A 20,898-nucleotide genomic window follows, 5' to 3' on the forward strand; every position below is an offset into this window, starting at 1 on the left:
CATGCATATCTGAGCCTTAATGTGCATGAGTGTACAGTCTACAGTCATGCAATGTTTACAAATTTATAGTCTTTCTATAGGTTATAGGTTCTCCGGTCAGCAGATAGATTTGGATGGTGACCTAATAATACCTTCTACGACTGTTCGCAATCTTGGTGTTCTCATTGATTCTACTCTTTCATTTAATGACCACATTAGTAAAGTGGTAAAGACAGCTTTTTTTCACCTACGTAATATATCTCACATTCGACCCTCACTTAGTCAGCAGGATTCAGAAACATTAATATATGCCTTTCCCAACTAGATTATTGTAACTCACTACTTTATGGCCTTTCTGCAAAAAATATCAAGAGATTACAATACGTTCAAAACTCTGCTGCTCGTCTGATTACACATACTAGAAAGTATGAACATATCACTCCAATCCTACATCATCTTCATTGGCTTCCCGTCTCCCTCCGTATAAACTTTAAGGTACTAATTCTGACCTACAAAGCTCTTCATAGCCTTGGCCCTACATATTTATCCAACTTACTCCAGCGTTATGCTCCAGTTCGCTGCTTATGCTCTTCTAGTTCAGGACTGTGAGTCACTCCAAAGATCAATTTCGTGACTATGGGAGCAAGAGCTCTAGGTTGTGGAACTCCCTTCCTCAAGATATTCGTCAAGCAACCACACTTCTCTCCTTCAAAAATCTCCTAAAAACACATTATTTCTCTGAATATTATTCCTTTGCTTATAGTCTGCTAAATAATACTTTTTTTTTTTGTTTATAATACTCTGTCCTTTACATTATTCTTGTGACTGCTAATATTGTTGACTTTCATGTTTGTATATGATTATCCTGTACTATCCTTGTAAAGCGACCTTGGCTGTTGAAAGGCGCTATATAAATTAAAATTATTATTATTATTATTATTATTATTATTAGTCTTTATAGTCTAGGGTAGAGGTCTTCACAAGTCTACTTAGATCCGAAAACCCGAGGTCTTAAAGTTTCACATGTGCCACGGACATGGGTCGGGTATAATATTAGCGGTCTCGGGTAATTTAAAATGAATGTGTTTTTGCCGAAAACCCAAAGTCTCTCGCGTGTGCGCGTCAATGTCCTTTTCAAACCTCTTCTCTGTTTGCCAAGAGCACTTGCAACATTGTGTGGCTGGCGGTATGTACATTTTCATTGAGACAGACATGTCAGTCAATTTACATTTTAGCGGTTACCTGGATGTCTTCTTCAAACAAATAGAGCAGCTCGCCAAATTAGTTGCAAGACCAGCGGGTTTCTTTCTGACACCTCGGTTTCGTTTACATTCGGGTTAAAAAAGCCACTGGTTCAGGTCGGACTCGGGTCTTATTGTCTCGCGTTTGTCTTGGGTCGGGTCTTTCTTTGAAAAAATATTTCAGGTCGGGTACATTTTTTTTGACCCGAGAATACCTATAGTCTAGTGTCACTCGTAGTAATTATCGCTTTGTGGAGAAAGCTTACTGTATGCACAGTACCTTAAGTTACATTACCATTTACTGGCCTGGCATGCATAATACAGTGTTTTAGTAACATGGCTGCAGCAGGCGCAATGATATCACGCAGTGCCAGAAAAATAGTCCCCTCCTATTGAAAGCTATCAAGGGGACTATTTTTGGCTGCTGCGTAATATCATTGCTATGTTACGGCAGCAAAGTCCTTGATTATTACGCCAGAATGAGAGTATAGTTCCTAGCTATATCGACTAGGGATGCACCGATACCACTTTTTTGCAATACGAGTACGAGTACGAGTACTTGCATTTCAGTACTTGCCGATACCGATACAGAGTACTTAATAAAAAAAACATGATTTAAATTTACAGGTAATAGATTTAGTCATATAATTTAACAAAAAAACAAAGGACTTGTTTTCCAGTTTGTTGTAAACTCTGCCTCTTTGGACAACACAAGAGGCATTAACCCTTTACACGCCACTCAAACATAGACATTTCTCAAACCGTGGTATCGATTCCAGGTATCGGGGGACTTTTAACGAGTACGAGTACTTTAGAAAATGTGGTATCGAGGCCGATACCCGATACCAGTATCGGTATCGGTGCATCCTTAATATCGACCTAAAAAAATTGCATCTTTTAATTTTCCGTCGCTCTTAGTACACGATGCACATACAGAAGAGTCAAGTTTTAAATACAAAAAATATTGTAACTATTTTTTTTGCGCAGTGCTAATGGTCTAATCAGATTCAATTGATTATGCTAAGCTATGCTAAAAGCGATACCACCAGACCCAGAGATCAGCTGAATGGATTCCAAAATGGTTTAACTCTAGGAGAGCTGGAAAATGAGCATATTTTCAAAAAAGTGGAGTGTCTTTTTAATTGCTTATATTTTTTTCTAGTTTGTTTCTAGTGTCATATCATGAAACTTAGAAATGAATGTAAAAGCGGATAAATGCAATGGGATGTACCTTTCCTGATGAAGTCAAGTCTGTGTTATTTTGCCTGAACTTCTCCTGCAGGGTCTCAGCCAGCCGACACAGCAGGAAGCCGTTGTCTAACCTGTCAATGAAGCTTTCCGCAGTAATTTCCACACCTGACCGAAAAGATAGGAGAAAGTGATAAGTATCTCATACATGAATTGAGTGTGCCTCATTGCAGTTGCCTATATTCACAATTTCATTGTGTAATTCACTTTACAATGAACAATGAAAAGTTATAATTGACGCTTACAGCAGTTTTTTTATTTTCATTTTTAATTTAATTGCATTTTAATTTCACTTCCCTATATTCAAATTCATATTCCCCTCCTTATCCTATTTGTTTCCTTAATTCAAATTCAAGTCAAATTACTTAATGTGAATTGAGGGCGTTCTTTATTCAGCCCTGAATGATGCACGATCATATCACAAATCCAGCTTTGTTTCACAAATTAAGATGTTCCAGTTGCAAAAACAGATGCAAACCTTAGAAAAAGCTGCTAATCTTTTTTAACAATAAAAACAACAGACACAATACTACTATGACCAACATGTGGCGTCTGCATTTCACCGACTTCCAGCCGATCATTCCTTTCCTATGAGGTCACTGTGAAACAAGAGGTAGGGGTGGGATATCTGTGGAAAGAGCATATTTTCTTACCGACTCCAATTTTTTTGTTCATAAAGAGGGGGCGTCAGTGGTCGAGGGGGTTTGGATGTTTAATGAGTTCCAAATGTGGTAATTGAGCTTTGCAAAAAGGAGCAGGGGAGCTTGTGAAATATCTTACCCACAAAAACTCAAAATATATGCTCATCCCCATATTCTGATTCATTTAACAAAGCAACAGATATGAATTGAAGTAATATGCCTATTCTCGTTAAAACATTTAGATCAGCAAACCTCTCCTCAACAGGCCACATGATTTGAGCTGTCATTTATGTTTGCAGGGGAAGGGGTCCACTTTTAGGGGTTATGCAGTTTTGTTTAAAACAAGTATTGATATCTTCATTTCATAAGGTCTTAATTAAGCAGTTGCTTGCAACATTAAAATATATGGCTTTATATGTTTATAGACCATCATTAAGCAAATCAATAGACCTGACATGAGCTAAAGTAATAGGCAACAGTCCAAATAAGTCTAAAACGAAGAAAATGTGTATACCAAGCTCATTGTTTTCCTGTAGCATGAACTGTTTTTGCAGCTGAGCAGTTATTAGTCTTAAAAATAACACGGAGACAGGCATAAGCCACTTAAGAGACTCTGGATGGGTTTTGCAAAATGAGCGGTGGATGTGTGGTTGTACGTGAAGCCCCTATGCGGCCCACTGAGGCTCCTGGCTTCCAATTGCTTCAGGCAGACCAAAGACAAAGCCCTGGTTTCAGCTGGCTGTTCACATCTTGAAAGCTGCCAGAAATTCCACACACATCCCCCTCTATCCACACACGCACAACCAAAGTAAGGACCATGACACACTATTATTTTACGCTCATAATTTTTATCCTGGATCTGAATTACTTCAAGAGATTGACATTAGGGTTCTGATTAATGTAGAGAAATGTAGGAAAAGAAAACTAATTCCATCTCCTGTATTAATATCCATTACCTACATTACAATGCAAAATTGTGCAATGCGAAGGCTCTATAGAAATGAGTTTAAAATAAATTGAAGGCAGGCACAAAAAATAATATATTCCTTGAAAGAATTATGATCTATTTGCAAATGTATGATATACAGGACGGACTGCATACATTTTAAGGACACATACCTGTAGATGGCTTAGAAAACACCACTAATAAATAAAAAATACATGATACTGAAAACAAATGCAAGTACAAATGGCAATAAGCAAGGCTGAAATATAAATGTAGCTCTTTGTGCAAATGAGCAGCTTTAGAGACCCAAAAAGACACAAATGAAGGGACATGCCCATAGAAACTTATGCAAGTTAAGAGCACCAGTAGAATGAAGAGGGGCCTATGACACAGACTTGCAGCATACCTATAACTTAGTAACCTTATGAATATTGACTGCAACTAATTTTTGCATAGAAATGTCATAGTAGTTTTGAGTGACAGCAAGAAGTATTTGTTGTGTGTGTTTGCCTTCTCATCGCTATTATGCGGATTCAGTGGTGGCCCCAACTATCATAAGCATTAGTCTGCCAGTTGTAGCCTAGTGGTTAGAGTGTCATGCTTGTAACCCGAGACTTGCTGGTTTGAGGCTTACAACTGGCAGGTTGTGACTGTGGTGCCCTTGAGCAAGGCACCTTAACCCCAATTGCTCCCCGGCGCTGCAGGCAAAGCTGCCCACTGCTTCGGGTGTTTGTGTGTTTATGACTTGCAGTGCGTGTATTCACTGGATTGGTTAAATACAGAGTTCACATTCCAAGTATGGGTACGTGGGCAAATACATCACTATCACTTTCGTATGCTTGTCCACCAGCTAGACTAGCAGCATAGAAATCAGCATGGATTTTGATATTATTGGTGATTTCTACAGTAATTGTGCAATCTAATCATCATAGATAAAACAATCAGAGGTATAAATGGATTATAAATACCTACCCAACATGCTGGAGAGCCAAAGGGCCAGATCTTCCTTCATGGGTAATAGACTGGCCTCGTGTCGACTGGCCAGCCATTGATTGTACTGCTGTAGATCTGTGAGACCAGGACCTGTGAGCGGCTGCCCACTGCTTAAGGGACTACACATGCTTCTGAAACCAGAGAAAGAATAGTACATTCACGCGTCAAGACTACTAAACCACATTAACTCAATTATTTGACTACCCAAACAAATAACTTCACTTATGGAGCTCTAACATTGTCTTGCTATTGCAAAGTCCCTCTGAACATTCAGGCTGTTGTCATTTCACAATAGACTCTTATCTTACTTCCTGGTCCTCTTATCATTATCCAGCTCCAGGCTTTTCTCTGTCTTGTGACAATACTGTATATATTCACTTACAAAAGCAAACACTACCTTAGGGTAGGCCTTAGGGTTCTGTTCAGGACAGGGTCATGGAGCATCACTTTCTGTTCAAATCTCCAGCACTAAATATGGGGAATGGTTATGATAATGTTTGCATGTACATTTAGTTAAAACCATCACTGTCTCACACTTTTGGACAATCTCTGCTTTCTTCGTTAAACACAAAATATTTATACTGGAGCACTCTAAATATATGGGACATTTTACCAGAAACATACATTATCTGTCTTTGAGTTGTTATAGTATATAAAAAGTATTTCATCCAAAACAGTCTATGATGGTTGATTTCTGTGATTTGTTCTTTAAAGGAATAAGTCATTCATTAGATTCTCAGATATTTTTTATTAAAAACACTTTATAAACACAGATTTCCATGCGCAAAATATGCGGGCTTGCATGATTTCATAATCGTAGCAAAAATCAAATATATCTTAGCAGAAAGTTGAAAAATGTTGCATTTACTTCACACAAGCGCAGCCATGTCCCCTGTTGCCATGGGAACGTTATGACGTGACGTGAACATCATTGAAAAGCTACAAACAGTTTTCGCAAGTTCCCGCAATTTCATCCCATAAAAATTGCATAAGATCAAGGATTTTTGGCCGCAACAATCACATAAAAACGTGTTTTTCTGGAAGGACTGAATAATGCTCACAGATGCTAAGTCATATGTAAAAAAATAGCACAATATTCTCCACAAAAATTACACTTTTTCATTTCTGTTTCATTTCGATTTTAATATGTCCTCCATCTGACCTAACGTTCAGATGTTAGAATGCAATATTTTTGTTTTAAATATTTTTATAAGTGGAAATGTAAGTTTCTGGTTGAATGTCCCATATTTGCTATTCAAAGGCATCAAGCTATTGTCCAAATGGAACAGTCTGTCCTCATTCTAGCAATGCCAGCAACATCTCTGTGGACTTCTCTTTCTCTTCATAACCTTTTCCAGCACAGGAGCTCTTTCAGAAAAAACAACGAGGAAGAAGATGAAGGTGGAGATTTAGGTTCTGATAGATGCTTGGCACGTAAATAATACTGGCTTACTATACTGTGCAGCAGGGAGAAGATACAGATTGACTTTCACTGCACTTTCTGCCAGCCATTCAGCCAGTTTGTCAGCACATGATAACAATGTTGGATTGTCAAATCCAAGTTCCCATTCCCAGGTTGCTTCGAATAGACAAAACTTGGGAAGAGGTCTTGTTCTGCATAACTGAAGATATTTACACTTCTCAGAACTCATAATTTTGCTCAGGCGTCTCTGGAATTCATATGTGATGTGCAGTGCATTGTGGGTATGGGGAATTCCCTCAAAACACTGAGTGCCATATTGTTGCCACATTGCTGCATGCAGAATTGAACAATCAATCAAAACCAAAATAAAGCATCCTCACCTTTAACGAAACTTCTCGTTACATTAAGCTTCAGCTGTAAAGTTTTGTTCAGCAAGATTAACATCCAAAATATCCATTCGATTAAATGATAATTAAAAAACACACACCTATAGCTATGTTTTCTTCAGAAATGTAAACACATTGTGTTCACATTTCTAATCACTAAATCTGATCTTAAGACACAACACTTGCACGATATATTTAAAGATATGTCAGACAAAGTTGTTTTCGATCAGGACAACACTAACATTTAAGTTAGTCTGGGACTAGGTTTAAACCCTCTCTGCAAAACCGCCCATTAGATTTTTGCAAATATCACCATTACTGTAGTTGATGCTCAACAAACAACACTAACACGTGAAAATAAACTGTAGATTCATTAATACCAACACGCAAATTAGAAGTAGGACTATCATATTGAACAGTTTTCTTTCAAAATCACTAATAGCTACAAATGAAAGTTAAGTGAAGTGATAATGGTTTTCCTCATGTGTGAATTTTCGATAAGCAGTTAACCAGAAGCATTATGCTTATTTAAAGTGAACCTGCATATTTTTTATCCAAAAGATTTTACATGCAACTTTGAATATCGTTATCTTCAATGGATAGCTATTGTATAAACTAATATTGTAGGTTAAAAACGTGTTTACCTAATGCACCGTTGCAGAAATTTGCATTAACAAATTTAAGTTTGGTTTAATTGCTTTAAACTAAAGGTTTTCCATCCATTCCCCACTATCTTCAAGTTACTCAAAGACTTTTCTTGATAGTATAGTTCAGAATAATATTAAATTATCAAAGCGAATCTTTTCCTACATGCTTAGTCACATTTTGTCTAAAAGACCATTTTTGATGCTATGTCAAAATAAATTAAAAAAATATGTGCATAACGCATAAAGTCCAATATATAAATCTGTTGCAGTTATCTAATGCTGTGTCATGTCTAACAAGCACAAACACACACTGTATTGAGACATTAAGCACTGAAGGGTAAATCAAAAACACAGGATATCTTCAATCTGCATGTACACCTTTCATGAAATAATTTGACCTTTTGCTTTTCAGTTCAGTTTAAAGGCAAAGTTTATCTTCTTATATTAGGAAACAAAGTGCATAAAAAATCTATTTCTTATTAAGGGTCTAGTAAATTCTGTAAGCTGTATGTTTAATAATGTTTATAAGTTATTATTTACTTTACTATTGTTTTTAAATGCACAAACCATTTAACTGAGCCAGCTCAAAACCAATACAGTATACTGAAAAAAAAAACATTTTGCACTTACATTTTTAAGTTTAATCAACTTGGATTTACAATTCATTTTAAATGTATTGACTAGATGATTTGCTGTAACTTAATAAAGTGGACATAACTAAAGCAAATTCAACTTGATTTATTAAGTTACAGCATCTCAGCACTCATTCAAGATAGATGAAATGACTTCTAGTTGATTGAACTTAAAAATGTAAGTGCAAAAAGTTTTTATTTTTAAAAGTGAATATTTTATATTATTGCTAAGCAACTGATATAATCGTCATCTATTTTTGACACTTTTAATGAGAAACCACAACTGCAACAGACTTTATAATACAGACAATGAAAATGCATTCCTCCAAAAACTCTATCTGCATTATTACATTTAAAAAGAAAAAATATATATTAGCACAGTGTGTATCATTCACCACTGATAACAGTAACAAACAGATGATTAAAATAAGTACACGAAAAGAAATGTATTTTGAAGTAATAAACTAAGAGAAACTATAAAAGCTGATGTGTCATATAATATAACTGTTACACTTACCCTATGGCATGCATCGCTTGCTGTCAGCTCTTTTATTCTCACATTAATTCATGCATTTCTCAAGCACGTTGATCTTCATGATACTGAGACTCAAAGATCCGATTCTCATCGCAGGTCTCAGTTTAAAGCGAGTTCATGCATTAGAGAGGGACTGCGCGGTCTCGCCTGCTCACCCTGACACACTGTAGTAGAGACATGACGCGTCTAATCTTTACTACAAACCACTGAGATACATTACACTGAAATGGTTATTTACATTAAAGAAGTAAGAAAGAAGTCCCAACGTATATATTTCAAACTAAAACGTAGGTTAATAAAATGTAAACAACACAGAGTAAGCATGTAAATAATACAATAAAAGACAAGAAGAAAAATAATGAAGTAAAAATCTGTATTTAAACATTAAAACGGCATACACAGCATACAATACATTTATAAAACAATAAATGTTAAAAGATTAAAAGAGAAAATAAAACATTATAAATCGTACTTTATAAATGATATATATATATACTCTTAATATAAATATACTTGAAAATTATATACTCTCTAAATAAACCTTATTTGGAGTAAAGTTTATTTATAAATTTGACAGACTAGTTACGATGATTATTCTGTTAAACTGTGCGAGTTAACTTTTATTTTGAAAAGTGACGTGACGCGTAGAACCGCGAAGATGACGTTACGCGCCTTCTCCACCAATAACGAAGCAAAAACACTTCATCACTCGGTAGTACAGTCTTTTTTTACAGTTCCCTAAACTTTTGATTATCAGCACTGTGGATGTTTTACTTCGTGATCGTTTAATGGTCCGGGAGGTAAGAGTCTGTCATGGAGTCTGTGTTAGTAAACCTGCAGCACGTCGTGGAGTTACTGGCCGTGTCTCAAACGAACTATGTGAATGAATGGGACCATCACACAGTACTCAGAGCGTTCAGGTGGGCTCAATTTTGCGAGCAGCTTCACGCACTGTCCTGCTCGAACCCTCCGCTCAGATCCGCTATGCAGTCCCGCCTGCATGACACCAACCAGCTCCTGCAAGAAATATCACCTTCGTACTCTCCAGTCACGTTGTCCGGCCTGGCTCAATGTCAACACAGTCTGCTCATTAATTTACTCAGGAACCCTTCTGCACCATGCTCCATCGTACAAATGTTTTTCCCAAATCCCAAAACGGCTACACACGACGGGTTAGAGATGGACCAGACCCGCCTTATTACATGCAAATCCGCTTTAAAGTTGCTATGCCGCAGTTTGGACAGGACAAGTTATGCTGGATTAAAGGTTGAATCAGAAGTGAAAGGCAGACTACTTCGAAAACATCTAGATTCAGTAGTGTCTCGGTCTGATAATAACGTTGCTGCGAGATCGCTACTAGATTCAGTCCTCCGTGATAGCGCGGGAAAAATTGACAGCCTTTATGACGTCATAGCAGGTGCGCTCATTGACGAAACAAACAACGACACTTGTCACGTCATCCTCGACTGGCTTCAAGATCACGACGGATGTTTAGGTAAACTGTGCAGCTCGATGTCCCCTGGGCTTTGCTGCGTTCTTTCTGCAGGGTCTGTAACGTTTAAACGTGGCTACTCGGACGCTTTAAAACAGTGGGCATCCAGCCTGGAGTATGATGTCATGCAGAGCGCGTGGGTGCCGACGTGTTCCGTGACGTCAGAGGAGCCAGTGACGTTTAATGTACTGGTTGATCGATTCGGGGCTCTGCTAAAATCAGGGTCGCCGTTAAAAGAGGAGACAGAGACTAAGCTCCTAGAATTGAAACTTGAAAGTGGGGACTTTGACGTGAAAGGTGTTAGTGTTTGGACAGATCTAATAATTCAACTAAAAATGTTAAAATAATGATATTTGGAGAAATGTGGTATAATGGTAATAATACAAATATGTCCTACTTGAGAATGGATGGAAGTGTATTTGTGTCTTCTTTTTGTATTGGGAAATACTGACTAGATTATTTCAATTTAACTTATTTGCTTGTCATTTAGATTTACTTTTTAGAGGACTGAAGATTTGTGAATTTTTTGCTTTTTGGCATTTTTGTATGTATTCTTTGTTAAAATTATTATGAATTATTACATCATATTTTTACTGTCTTGTATACACACACACATTCCAAACATAATTACTTTTTGTCATAGTTTTGATATTTTAAACTTTTTAGGTCATTTAAACAATGAAAGCTCTAAACTGATTTACAAAGCGTACAAGTACAAAAGATGTTGTGTTGTGTATGCCTCAGGCTTCCAGCAGACAGGGGGAGACAATGTCCTTCACAATCATAACCTTCCCATATGCTTTCTCTATAAGCTGACATTGAACCATTGCGCATTGTTTAAAGTTTCAACATAATTTATCTTTGTCCACATTAAATTATTTAAGTCAATGCCTAAACGCCAACAATTAAAATTTGTTTTTTGGGCCTAGACACATTAAGGGAATAAAAAACTAAACCAAAATGCATGTATCCATGTCAACGGCTTACAACTGTAGATCTGTATTTGCAATGCATTTTATAAATATGTTAGGACACATTTAGTAAAAGTATTAGACTGAATAGGCTGCATGACAGATGGTGGAATATTTGTCACCTTGGCAACCGCTGGCATTAGTCTCAGAATTGTATTTGAAATAGAAAAGACCGGGCAGCAAATGCACGCGCCTCTTAAATTGGTCCCTGGGGATTCACAGACGCGTGCTTTGTGGGATGGATTTCATATGTCTGTCACATAAGGGAGGAGCAGAAGCTGCATCGACCGGGGCCACTCCACATTTAATGATTTATGAGGTAGCATGAGGTTATTGAAACCAGCAATCAAATCTCATTGTTCGTGAAACCATGAAATCTCAATAGCATTATTTTGCTTGTTGATTCCTCAGATAAACATCATTTGCTTATCAAAACAGTAGTTTGTTAAGGGGATAGTTCACCCAAAAATTTGTTGTTAACTCTCAAGTTGTTACAAACCTGTACAAATTTCTTGTTCTGCTGAGAAATGTTTGTAACCAGACTATTTTTGAGCACCAGTGACTTCCATAGTATTTTTCTTTTCTACTACCAATGGTGCTCCTGTTTCCTGCTTGATTACAGATATCTTCCTTTGTGTTCAGTAAAACAAAAATTTTTTGCTGAATTTTCATTTATGAGTAATCTATCCCTTTGTTTTAGTGAATATATAAAATCTGTCTATCTAATCTTTGTAAAAGGATTTTACATCTTATAACAATCAGAATCTCCATTAAAATGACAGAACTAGTGATATTCAGTGTAGAACATGCTAATTAAATATTGAATAAAAGAAGCAATTTAATCGACCTTAACATCCTTTAACCAGGACAGAAATAGCAGAGACATTTTTTCAGGGTGTTCTGACTGCTCTTGATATGCTGTGGTGTCTTAGACACTTCAGTAGACGAATATTTTTTCTTTCATCCTTGTCTCCTTGGAAACAATAAAATGTGTGTTTTCTCGGCTCAGTTATGCAGTGAGAAAAGAAGCTGGGTGAGACAATACAACCCGCTTCATAGTGAATAATCAAGAGGCGTGACTTTCTGTCTTAGAAAGCTATTCAATTGGCTTCTTTTGGAATTGGTAGAAGTATGTTGATGTCATTATTCTGCTATAATTCAGGTATTTCTTAATTAATAAAGGATTCAGGGAAGTATTTTCTTGTGTTAGCTGTGTTATTCACACTCCTTATGATTGGTTAGATTTATTAATGCATGTTTTATTATTCATTTTAATTGTATATTACTCATTTTCAACCAAAAAAAAAATAACAACAAAAATGATTATAATACCTGGAGAAAGCTATATGTCCTCTTCATTTTAATAACCACAGAGTCTTTTAGCTTTATGATAAATAGATTTTTGATCCATACATGTATGTACATATTAGGCATCAAATACTCACATAATAATACAGAGAATTTCATTAATGTGGTGAGAATAGCTCAGGTAACAGTCTAAGTGAAAATGATGACAAATGTTTAAGCGTGGTTAACATTAAATTTCCTCTGCGTAGTCCCATTTTTATCTACGGGAAACAATAGATAATAAAAATATCTCATTTAAAATATTTCTTTCCTGCAGGTTGGGACTCAGGTGTTACCGAAGGTCTCTTACCTTTCACTTTGACAGTGATCAAGAGGAGAGAAAGAAAAAAGCGAGTGAAGTGAGAGGGCACAAGCCAAATCGGCTTAACGTACACTGGAAAGGGGCCGACACGTCCCCAGGGGCCAGCTCTCCTATTCAAAGGCGACCCTCAGCAGATGGGATCTGTGCATGTATGTGCATGTTAGTGAGAGTAAGACAGGGCTTAGATTTTAATGAATGCACACACACATTTTGATTCAAATGTTTAGATGAGACTAAAAAAAGAAAACCTTGAAGAGATGAAAGAATGAATCAAAACAAAAGATCGTGAGAGAAATAATGATGGTTTTAATCGTGCATTACATGCATTCTCTATTAAGGATGGGCAATTTCATTTAAAAATTGTCTAACCTGATAGCCACAAAATGTACAGTTTTGTTAAAGTCAACAAAAATGAGACATTATAAATTTTACTTTCAATATCCAATTTATATCCAAATGATTTAGTTAAAAAATTTGATTTGATTTTGATTAAATATTACAATGGTAAACACTGTTTTTCTTACAGTAGAAATAAGGTGTGGTGAATCATGCATGACAAGAACTGAAACATGAACATGAATCAATTATCTTCCAGACCTGTCTCTAATGCATCATGTAGCAAAAAATGAAGATTTTGAAGCTGTGACAGAAACCTTTTTCAGCTTTTCCAGTATGCTGAAGGCTGTTGCTCCCATTAGATTACAGAGGATTAAACGGCAGCACCAATATGATCATCATTCTTCCGCTCTTAAAAAACGTAGCTTGAAAAATGGTGCGTAGATGGAGGACTACAATCCTAGAGGTATGGAATAATGTTTGGAAAGAGTGTACACCATTACAGACAAGCTCTTAAAAATGCCAGATCTATATTTCAACAAGCTTATCAAAGAAAATCATAATAATCTTTGATTCCTTTTTAATACAGTTGCAAAACTGACCCGAAACAAAGCGTCAACAAATACAAATTCTGAACTACAGCAATGATATTATGAATTTTATCACTAATAAAATGTAGCTAATGAAACTATGGCAATCAGCCACAACTTTATCCAACAGTTCAATAAACATTAGAAGAGCTTCAGTCATTTATCGCCATTACACTGGAATAAAATCATCCAAATAAACGTTGTGTATATAACAATCTCAAATCTCGCTTTCTTCATCCACAGCCCCACCATAGCACAGAAACATTAATGCACAGAGTTACAAATGACCTCCTGTTAGCATTTTATTGCGGTAAAATCTCGCTCCTTGTATTAATGGACATTTGTGCAGCTTTTGACACAATAGAGCATTGAGTTTCAACTAGACAGACTAGAAAATGTCAGCCTTCTGTAAAAACCTGAGTGCGATGTGAGATAGTAATCTGTTATTTTTTCATGTATGTCGAAGTATAAACAAAAGGTTAGGTTTGAATACTGCATAAGTGGAGATTGGGATGCACATGTAAGGACATTTTTAAATGTAAAACACACTGAGGTCACAGTTTGAGGAGGCAGAGCTGATTATTTCCCGTATAAACAAAAGAGATGATGAGGGAATATCGTAAACTGTGTTTGTTCTTCTTACAGAAATATTTGTCTGAGCTCCCTCCATATGCCATCTCTTAAAGCCCTGTATTTCATCACACGCCCAACAAGCCATGTCCTTGCTGGTGTCTCTATCATCACCCCACCCCCAACACACACACACCAGCTCACTCTAAACAATAAAGGTGTGTGTTTATGTAAAACATATTAACAGATCTGACGCAAAAACCCTCTAAAACCCCATTCACACAGCACTATGGTCCCAGAAAATTTCTGTAAAATTGGCAGAGAGACTTCTGTGTAAACAGAAACGCGTCCTGTAAATTTTCTGTGATCGCTCCCGTAAAGAGAACCAGGTAACATTGTTGTAAGATACACAGAAATAATTCTGGTTGAACAAGACACAGAAACAATGCCGTAAGGGACAAATGCCATAGTGAGGACATCGCAACAAGAAGTTATAGTTCAGTTTTTGACACAGGTGATTCACATGTGACACGTTTTCTTGTAAATTAGCTTTTTTATTAGACTCCAATCACATGGCAGTTGCTTCAATAAATTTAGGGGTGTGGTCCTGGTCAAGAGAATCTCCTGAACTCCAAACTGAATGTCAGAATGGGAAAGAAAGGTGATTTAAGCAATTTTCAGCATGGCATGGTTGATGGTGCTGAACGGCCGGTCTGAGTATTTCACAATCTGCTCAGTTACTGGGATTTTCACGCACAACCATTTCTAGGGAAAAACATCCAGTATGCGGCAGTCTTGTGGGTGAAAATTCCTTGTTGATGCTAGAGGTCAGAGGAGAATGGGCCGACTGATTCAAGTTGATAGAAGAGCAACTTTGATTGAAATAACCACTCGTTACAACCAAGGTATGCAGCAAAGCATTTGTGAAGCCACAACACACACAACCTTGAAGCGGATGGGCTACAACAGCAGGAGACCCCACTGGGTACCACTCATCTCCACTACAAATAGAAAAAAAGAGGCTACAATTTGCATGAGCTCAACAAAATTGGACAGTTGAAGACTGGAAAAATGTTGCCTGGTCTGATGAGTCTTGATTTCTGTTGAGACATTCAGATGGTAGAGTCAGAATTTGGCGTAAGCAGAATGAGAACATGGATCCATCATGCCTTGTTACCACTGTGCAGGCTGGTGGTGGTGTAATGGGGTGAGGGATGTTTTCTTGGCACACTTTAGGCCCCTTAGTGCCAATTGGGCATGGTTTAAATGCCACGGCCTTCCTGAGCATCGTTTCTGACCATGTCCATTCTTTTATGCCCACCATGTACCCATCCTCTGATGGCTACTTCCAACAGGATAATGCACCATGTCACAAAGCTCGAATCATTTCAAATTGGTTTCTTGAACATGACAATGAGTTCACTGTACTAAAATGGCCCCCACAGTCACCAGATCTCAACCCAATAGAGCATCTTTGGGATGTGGTGGAAATCTCCATCAACTGCAAGATCATATCTTATCAATATGGGCGAACATTTCTAAAGAATGCTTTCAGCACCTTGTTGAATCAATGCCACATAGAATTAAGGCAGTTCTGAAGGCGAACACAGTATTAGTATGGGGTTCCTAGTAACGGTGAGTGTATGTCATGCAATAGCCTTTGCAACGCAACAATCGCTTACCCTCTGCGTATACCACAGAAATTATTGTAGATCAGTGAAGAGATAGTCAACCACTGTGAGAATTTATTAGGTGTTTCCAACACTGAGGTAATGGTTAAAAACATCAAAAATGGTTCTTTTAAGAACCTTTAGCTGAAATGTTCATTTGGAAACCAAATAACGGCATTTCTGTAAATAACCTTTTATAGCAGCTTTTTTTTTACAAAGGAAGGTGAATCTGCAGGTGAAATTTCCTTGCAGCATTAATATATAATATGGTTATCTTGTGATCTCCCTTATCAGACTTAATTTTAAGAAATCATAGGCGTTTGACTTGCTTTTTGCTATGCACTTGTTTTAAATACTTTATTTGAGCAGATTGCATGTTTCAACTGTATAGCAGCCTCCATCTTTTCTTTCTAAATTAGCTATAGCCTAGTCCCCACAGAGCAAATCTGCCAACTCCTTTTTAAGCAGAAAAAAATACAGCAAGATCCCACACCATCAGCAGGATCTAACTATTTTAAGACTGTGTGAATAACAGGGCAGTGAAGAGGGAGGGGACAGCTCTCAAACGCAGGAAAAGTGTTGATAAGTGATGAAATATTCATTCTATTTTGCGCCGCTATGTTTGGAACCCATGCCATAGCACCAGACAGCAGACGTGAAATTTCTAGCCTTTAGAGACATCAGCCATCATTCGTGTGGCAGACAGACTCGAGTTATTGTGCCTGGACGTGCATGGGGAGAGTAATTTAAACCTTAATTACATGAATAAATGCCTCAGGGCATCACTAGTTTATAAGCATGCTGTGGACGACAACTGGGCTGCACATTTACAAGAACAGAAGCAGCCTCGTATTCCCTGGACACTTCCTTTGATCAATACCTGGACGTTTGCTTAATTTGCTGTTAGATTTTGTCAACAAGAAGAAAGTAAGGAAATAAGAGTGGAGCTTGATCATGCTAAAGTCACCACCATGCTAGGATCTTGTTAATGGCTGCCAGAACGTTGCTAGGAGTTCTGGCTGGTTGCCGATGGATTGCTATGTGGTTGCTAAGGTTTTTCTAGAATGTTGCTAAGCACTTGGTGATCAGAATGGTTGTTAAAGCCGACATGAAGTTGCAATGGTATTTTGTGACATATCAGAGTGAAACGGCTTCTGTAATAAGAAAAATGTAGGGCGCTAACTTGAGATCACCCTACAGGAATTAATTGGATCACTGGAAGTTGGAAGCCTGGACACTGGACAGTCAGTATAGTCCCACCCCCCTCATGGTGGCTTTAATGCATGTGGTTCTAGATGGTTCCCAGGGCATTGCTTAATGGGTGATAACTAGGGATTTGCAAGATTATTGCTGGGAGTTTCTGGGGCATTGGCATTTTGAAAAGTAAAATAAACTAATATATTGACTAATTCTTGTTTAGTCATAAGCATCTATAGATTTAGTCGAGACTGTAAGTCCCATCAAGACAGCATCCATCTGGCTTTGCACTAACTGTCCGAGATTTGGCTGGTGTTTGTGTGAGAAGGGAGGGGATCAGGGGAATAATTGTATTTGGAGCCTCGTGTCCCGTGAGTCCTACACATGCTTGGTCATTACATACTCATTTTGAATGCTGATTAGTGTCCCGAGGCCTCTAGAGATGTGGGAATAACCTACAACACCTGCTGCCCTGAGCACAACAATAGATCAAAATAATTTACTATACATGGATACACAGAAATCTACTGGCCTTTGTTCAGTCATATAGTATAAAAAATTATTTATCAGCTTAAAATACACCAACATTTTATATAAGAGTTGGTGCATTTTAGGGTTTTTAAGCTGATTGATATCATGTAGGCATGATGTGTCACGAAAGCAATTGGCGTGACGCGTGTCATAGGTGGGCTGTGGGAAAACACGTTCTGGTTGACTGGTGACAGCATTGTGCATCCTGTCACATTAACACACACCACAGAAAAAGCCAGCCCAGGTCATTAAAGTGTGACAGCCCATCCTTTAATTTTAACAGAGCATGTCTGCTTAACATCTTCCGGCCAAGACAGCTGGAAGTGAACCGTAAATAACCTGCATTGTTTAATACAAATTTGCTATTACAAAAAACAGACATTTATTTTCCTGACTGAGTTGGAGTCTTAATGCTGTTGTTTTGGATATGAGCAGCATTTGGCAATGTACCTCACCCAAGATGAAAATAGAAAAGATTATTAAACCACATGCATGTCACTAAAATGTTGTAAACACAATATATATTTAAATATAGCTTATTGTAAGTCCCAAATTCCATGACAATGTGTCAAAAAATAAATTTACAAGAAAAATAACTGGAAAATAAGCATTTTTAAAGATAGCTAAGCTACTGCTGCTCTCCTCAACACTATAGTTTATTTAGTAACATCATTTCACTGGTCAGACAAATGTGGCCTTAATCTGCACAATGTAATTTTTTATATTTGCCATTTATAATGCGGTTTGAAATCTGACATTTCTTTTAAATCTGATTCTTAAGTTATTATTATGGTAACTAATGTTGAAACATCAGATTTAACAAATTTAATGGCTTAGATTTTATTACAGCATGGCAATGCACAAAGCCTTGATTTGGATTTTATGAGACTTTTTCCAACAAACTTGAAATAATACCACAGGTTTAGGAGGAGCTCATGGTATTTAGTCTTGGTATGCGTATTTAGGTTCTAGGGGCTATGAAGGTCCATTATTGGACTATGTTTACATGGCATAAAAGTAGTAAAAATAAGTATTCATTTACATAATTTTTTTCAAATACACATGAAAACATTGTCAAAAAGATTAACGTTTATACGGATCAGCAGACATGACAAAAAGCATTTTGTGTGCCAGACCAGTAGATGGCGATGTTACTTTGTAAAGAAACACCACACGTCTGTGCACAATATGCATTGTACCGAGCGAGTAATTTAAACAATCAAGACAGTGAAAGCATCGAACAGGGTTGCGTTTCCTGAAGTTCTGTTGTTACCAATAGATTGCAATGGTAACAACGACCATAGTTAGCTAACGATGCTTTTGGAAAACGCACCCCAGACTGTTAGACAGACAATGAGATACAGTAGGTATTTACTACAAGTGACACTGGACTATAAATTGGCAGAAAAAAAAATTAACTTTGTTGGAGAAGTGATAATAAACTAGCACAAACACAGTCCTATAGGCTGCCATTGTTGTTTTGGTTAAACATGTGCATGCCTGTACACATATCACATACATGACATTACCATTATAACAGTATCTCATTTTTGCTGGCATTGTTTTCAACAAGGCATTGTTTTCAAAACTTTGCAGTTTGCACTTTAAAACTAGGGTGGCCATTCGTGCCAGTTCCGCCGGACACGTCCCGAACATGTTTTCGGGTTCATTCTCCGGAAGTCGCGTTGCTCGACCGCATATGTCATCGAGGTTCTCACATTTCAGTTAAAATACATTAGAAAATTAAAATGTATTTCTTTTAAGACATACAATCATTGTAGTTTCATTATTGTTTTGAAATGTAACGGTTGCTTTTCTGAAATTAAACCCGAAATATTAAACCTTGATGACGTATGTGGTCGACCAACGCGACCCGAGAACGAACCCGAAAACATGTTTGGGACGTGTCCGGCGGAACTGGCACGAATGGCCACCCTATTTAAAACCCATCTTCAAAAGTTCGAGTTTCCAGGACCCAAAAACGCTATTGTCATTTAAACGAAAAACCAAACCGCATAAAAATCATGGTTTTGGTTGAAAATGTTGTTGTGTAAACAGCCCCTTAGTCTGGATCTTAGGGGGTCAAACGGTTGGGGTCTTGTTTGGTTTGGGTCCCAGGAGTGTGCACTGTTTTGTTGAATCAACTTTTGTCATTTCAACTTATTATTATTTATCTTAACAAGAGATAAGTTTTTATAACTGACTTTTTTTACTATATTTTATACAACATGATCTCACGGAAAGTCGTGTTATAGTCACGAAAAATTTGAAAAATCAGCTTTTTTTCATGCCTTGAGCACAAATGTCTTTTCATGTCACTGGCACAAATTTCTATAAAAAGTTTTTCGTGTCCGTGGCACGACTTTTTCGTGTCATTTTATGTATTGTTTTCTCTTTTTTTCCCCTATTTTTAAATCATTGTCACTTGGGGTTGGGGTTAGATTTGGGGTTTGTGTTAGGATGTACTTTTCTGTATTGATTTCTTAATGTTTTTCTTCCGCTTTTAAAACTATTCTCGCCTGGAGTTGGGGTTTGGGTTAGGATGTCTACAAAATGTAACAGAAAGTGATTCTAACCCCAAGCGACAATGGTAAGAAATTAGGAAAAAACAATGAAAAAAAAACAATACATAAAATGAAACGAAAAAGAAAATTGTGCCACGGACACGAAAAACTATTTATAAAAATACGTGTGAGTGATAGGAAAAAGACATTCATGCTCAAGGCATGAAAAAAGCTGAATTTTGTGGCATGGACGCGGAGAAATGAATCAAATTTATAATAAAAAATAATAGGAAGTTGACATGACTTGTAAATCTGAGTTGATTTAACTAAACAATTAAGGCAGCAATGATTTTTTACACTGTGGTATTACTTTTGGTCTTAAGGGGGTTTTCTAAGACCAATTTTCTTTAAAAGTTTTGTTTTAATAATAACCAACAGAGCAGTATGGTCAGCAGTTGAAAAGTGTTAAAGTGTATTGATTAAGGATTTATCCTCATCTAATTTGCCGATGGTAATTTGCCCACTGTACAAGGCCATTAACCTTAAACTGTTTTACTGGTGTAATGAGTCCAATTGATTGAATCTAAACACATACTGTATAAAGCATTGAGGAAGCTCTTAGGATTGTAAGTGGCCCTCTAGTTGGGCAATAAAAAGTTTAGACTAATGTCTAATGTATGCTAGACTGTGCCACATG

The 20,898-nt window shown here is 37.1% G+C and overlaps 2 protein-coding genes across 2 annotated transcripts in view; one reads left to right on the forward strand and one right to left on the reverse strand.

Moving 5' to 3' along the window:
- gas2a (growth arrest-specific 2a) overlaps positions 1-8,853 on the reverse strand; it is a 31,319-nt gene extending 22,466 nt beyond the window's left edge. The window contains exons 1-3 of the mRNA XM_065297951.2: positions 8,654-8,853; positions 5,028-5,179; positions 2,452-2,576 (exon numbers count right to left, since the gene is read on the reverse strand). Coding sequence (XP_065154023.2) covers positions 2,452-2,576; positions 5,028-5,179; positions 8,654-8,667 — 291 coding nt within the window. The 5' untranslated portion in view covers positions 8,668-8,853. The remainder of the gene's footprint in view (positions 1-2,451; positions 2,577-5,027; positions 5,180-8,653) is intronic.
- A 408-nt stretch (positions 8,854-9,261) lies between these two features.
- On the forward strand, positions 9,262-12,285 carry fancf (FA complementation group F). The gene has a single exon (XM_065297949.2). The coding sequence runs from the start codon at positions 9,485-9,487 to the stop codon at positions 10,508-10,510; it is 1,026 nt and encodes a 341-aa protein (XP_065154021.2). The 5' UTR covers positions 9,262-9,484; the 3' UTR covers positions 10,511-12,285.
- The last annotated feature ends 8,613 nt before the right edge of the window (positions 12,286-20,898 follow it).

The sequence above is a fragment of the Paramisgurnus dabryanus genome, chromosome 23 (assembly GCF_030506205.2).
Source record: "Paramisgurnus dabryanus chromosome 23, PD_genome_1.1, whole genome shotgun sequence".
NCBI lineage: Eukaryota > Metazoa > Chordata > Actinopteri > Cypriniformes > Cobitidae > Paramisgurnus > Paramisgurnus dabryanus.

Bases quoted from the DNA above. Each gene is read 5' to 3' on its own strand.
- fancf (XM_065297949.2), top strand. From the start codon at position 9,485: ATGGAGTCTGTGTTAGTAAACCTGCAGCACGTCGTGGAGTTACTGGCC.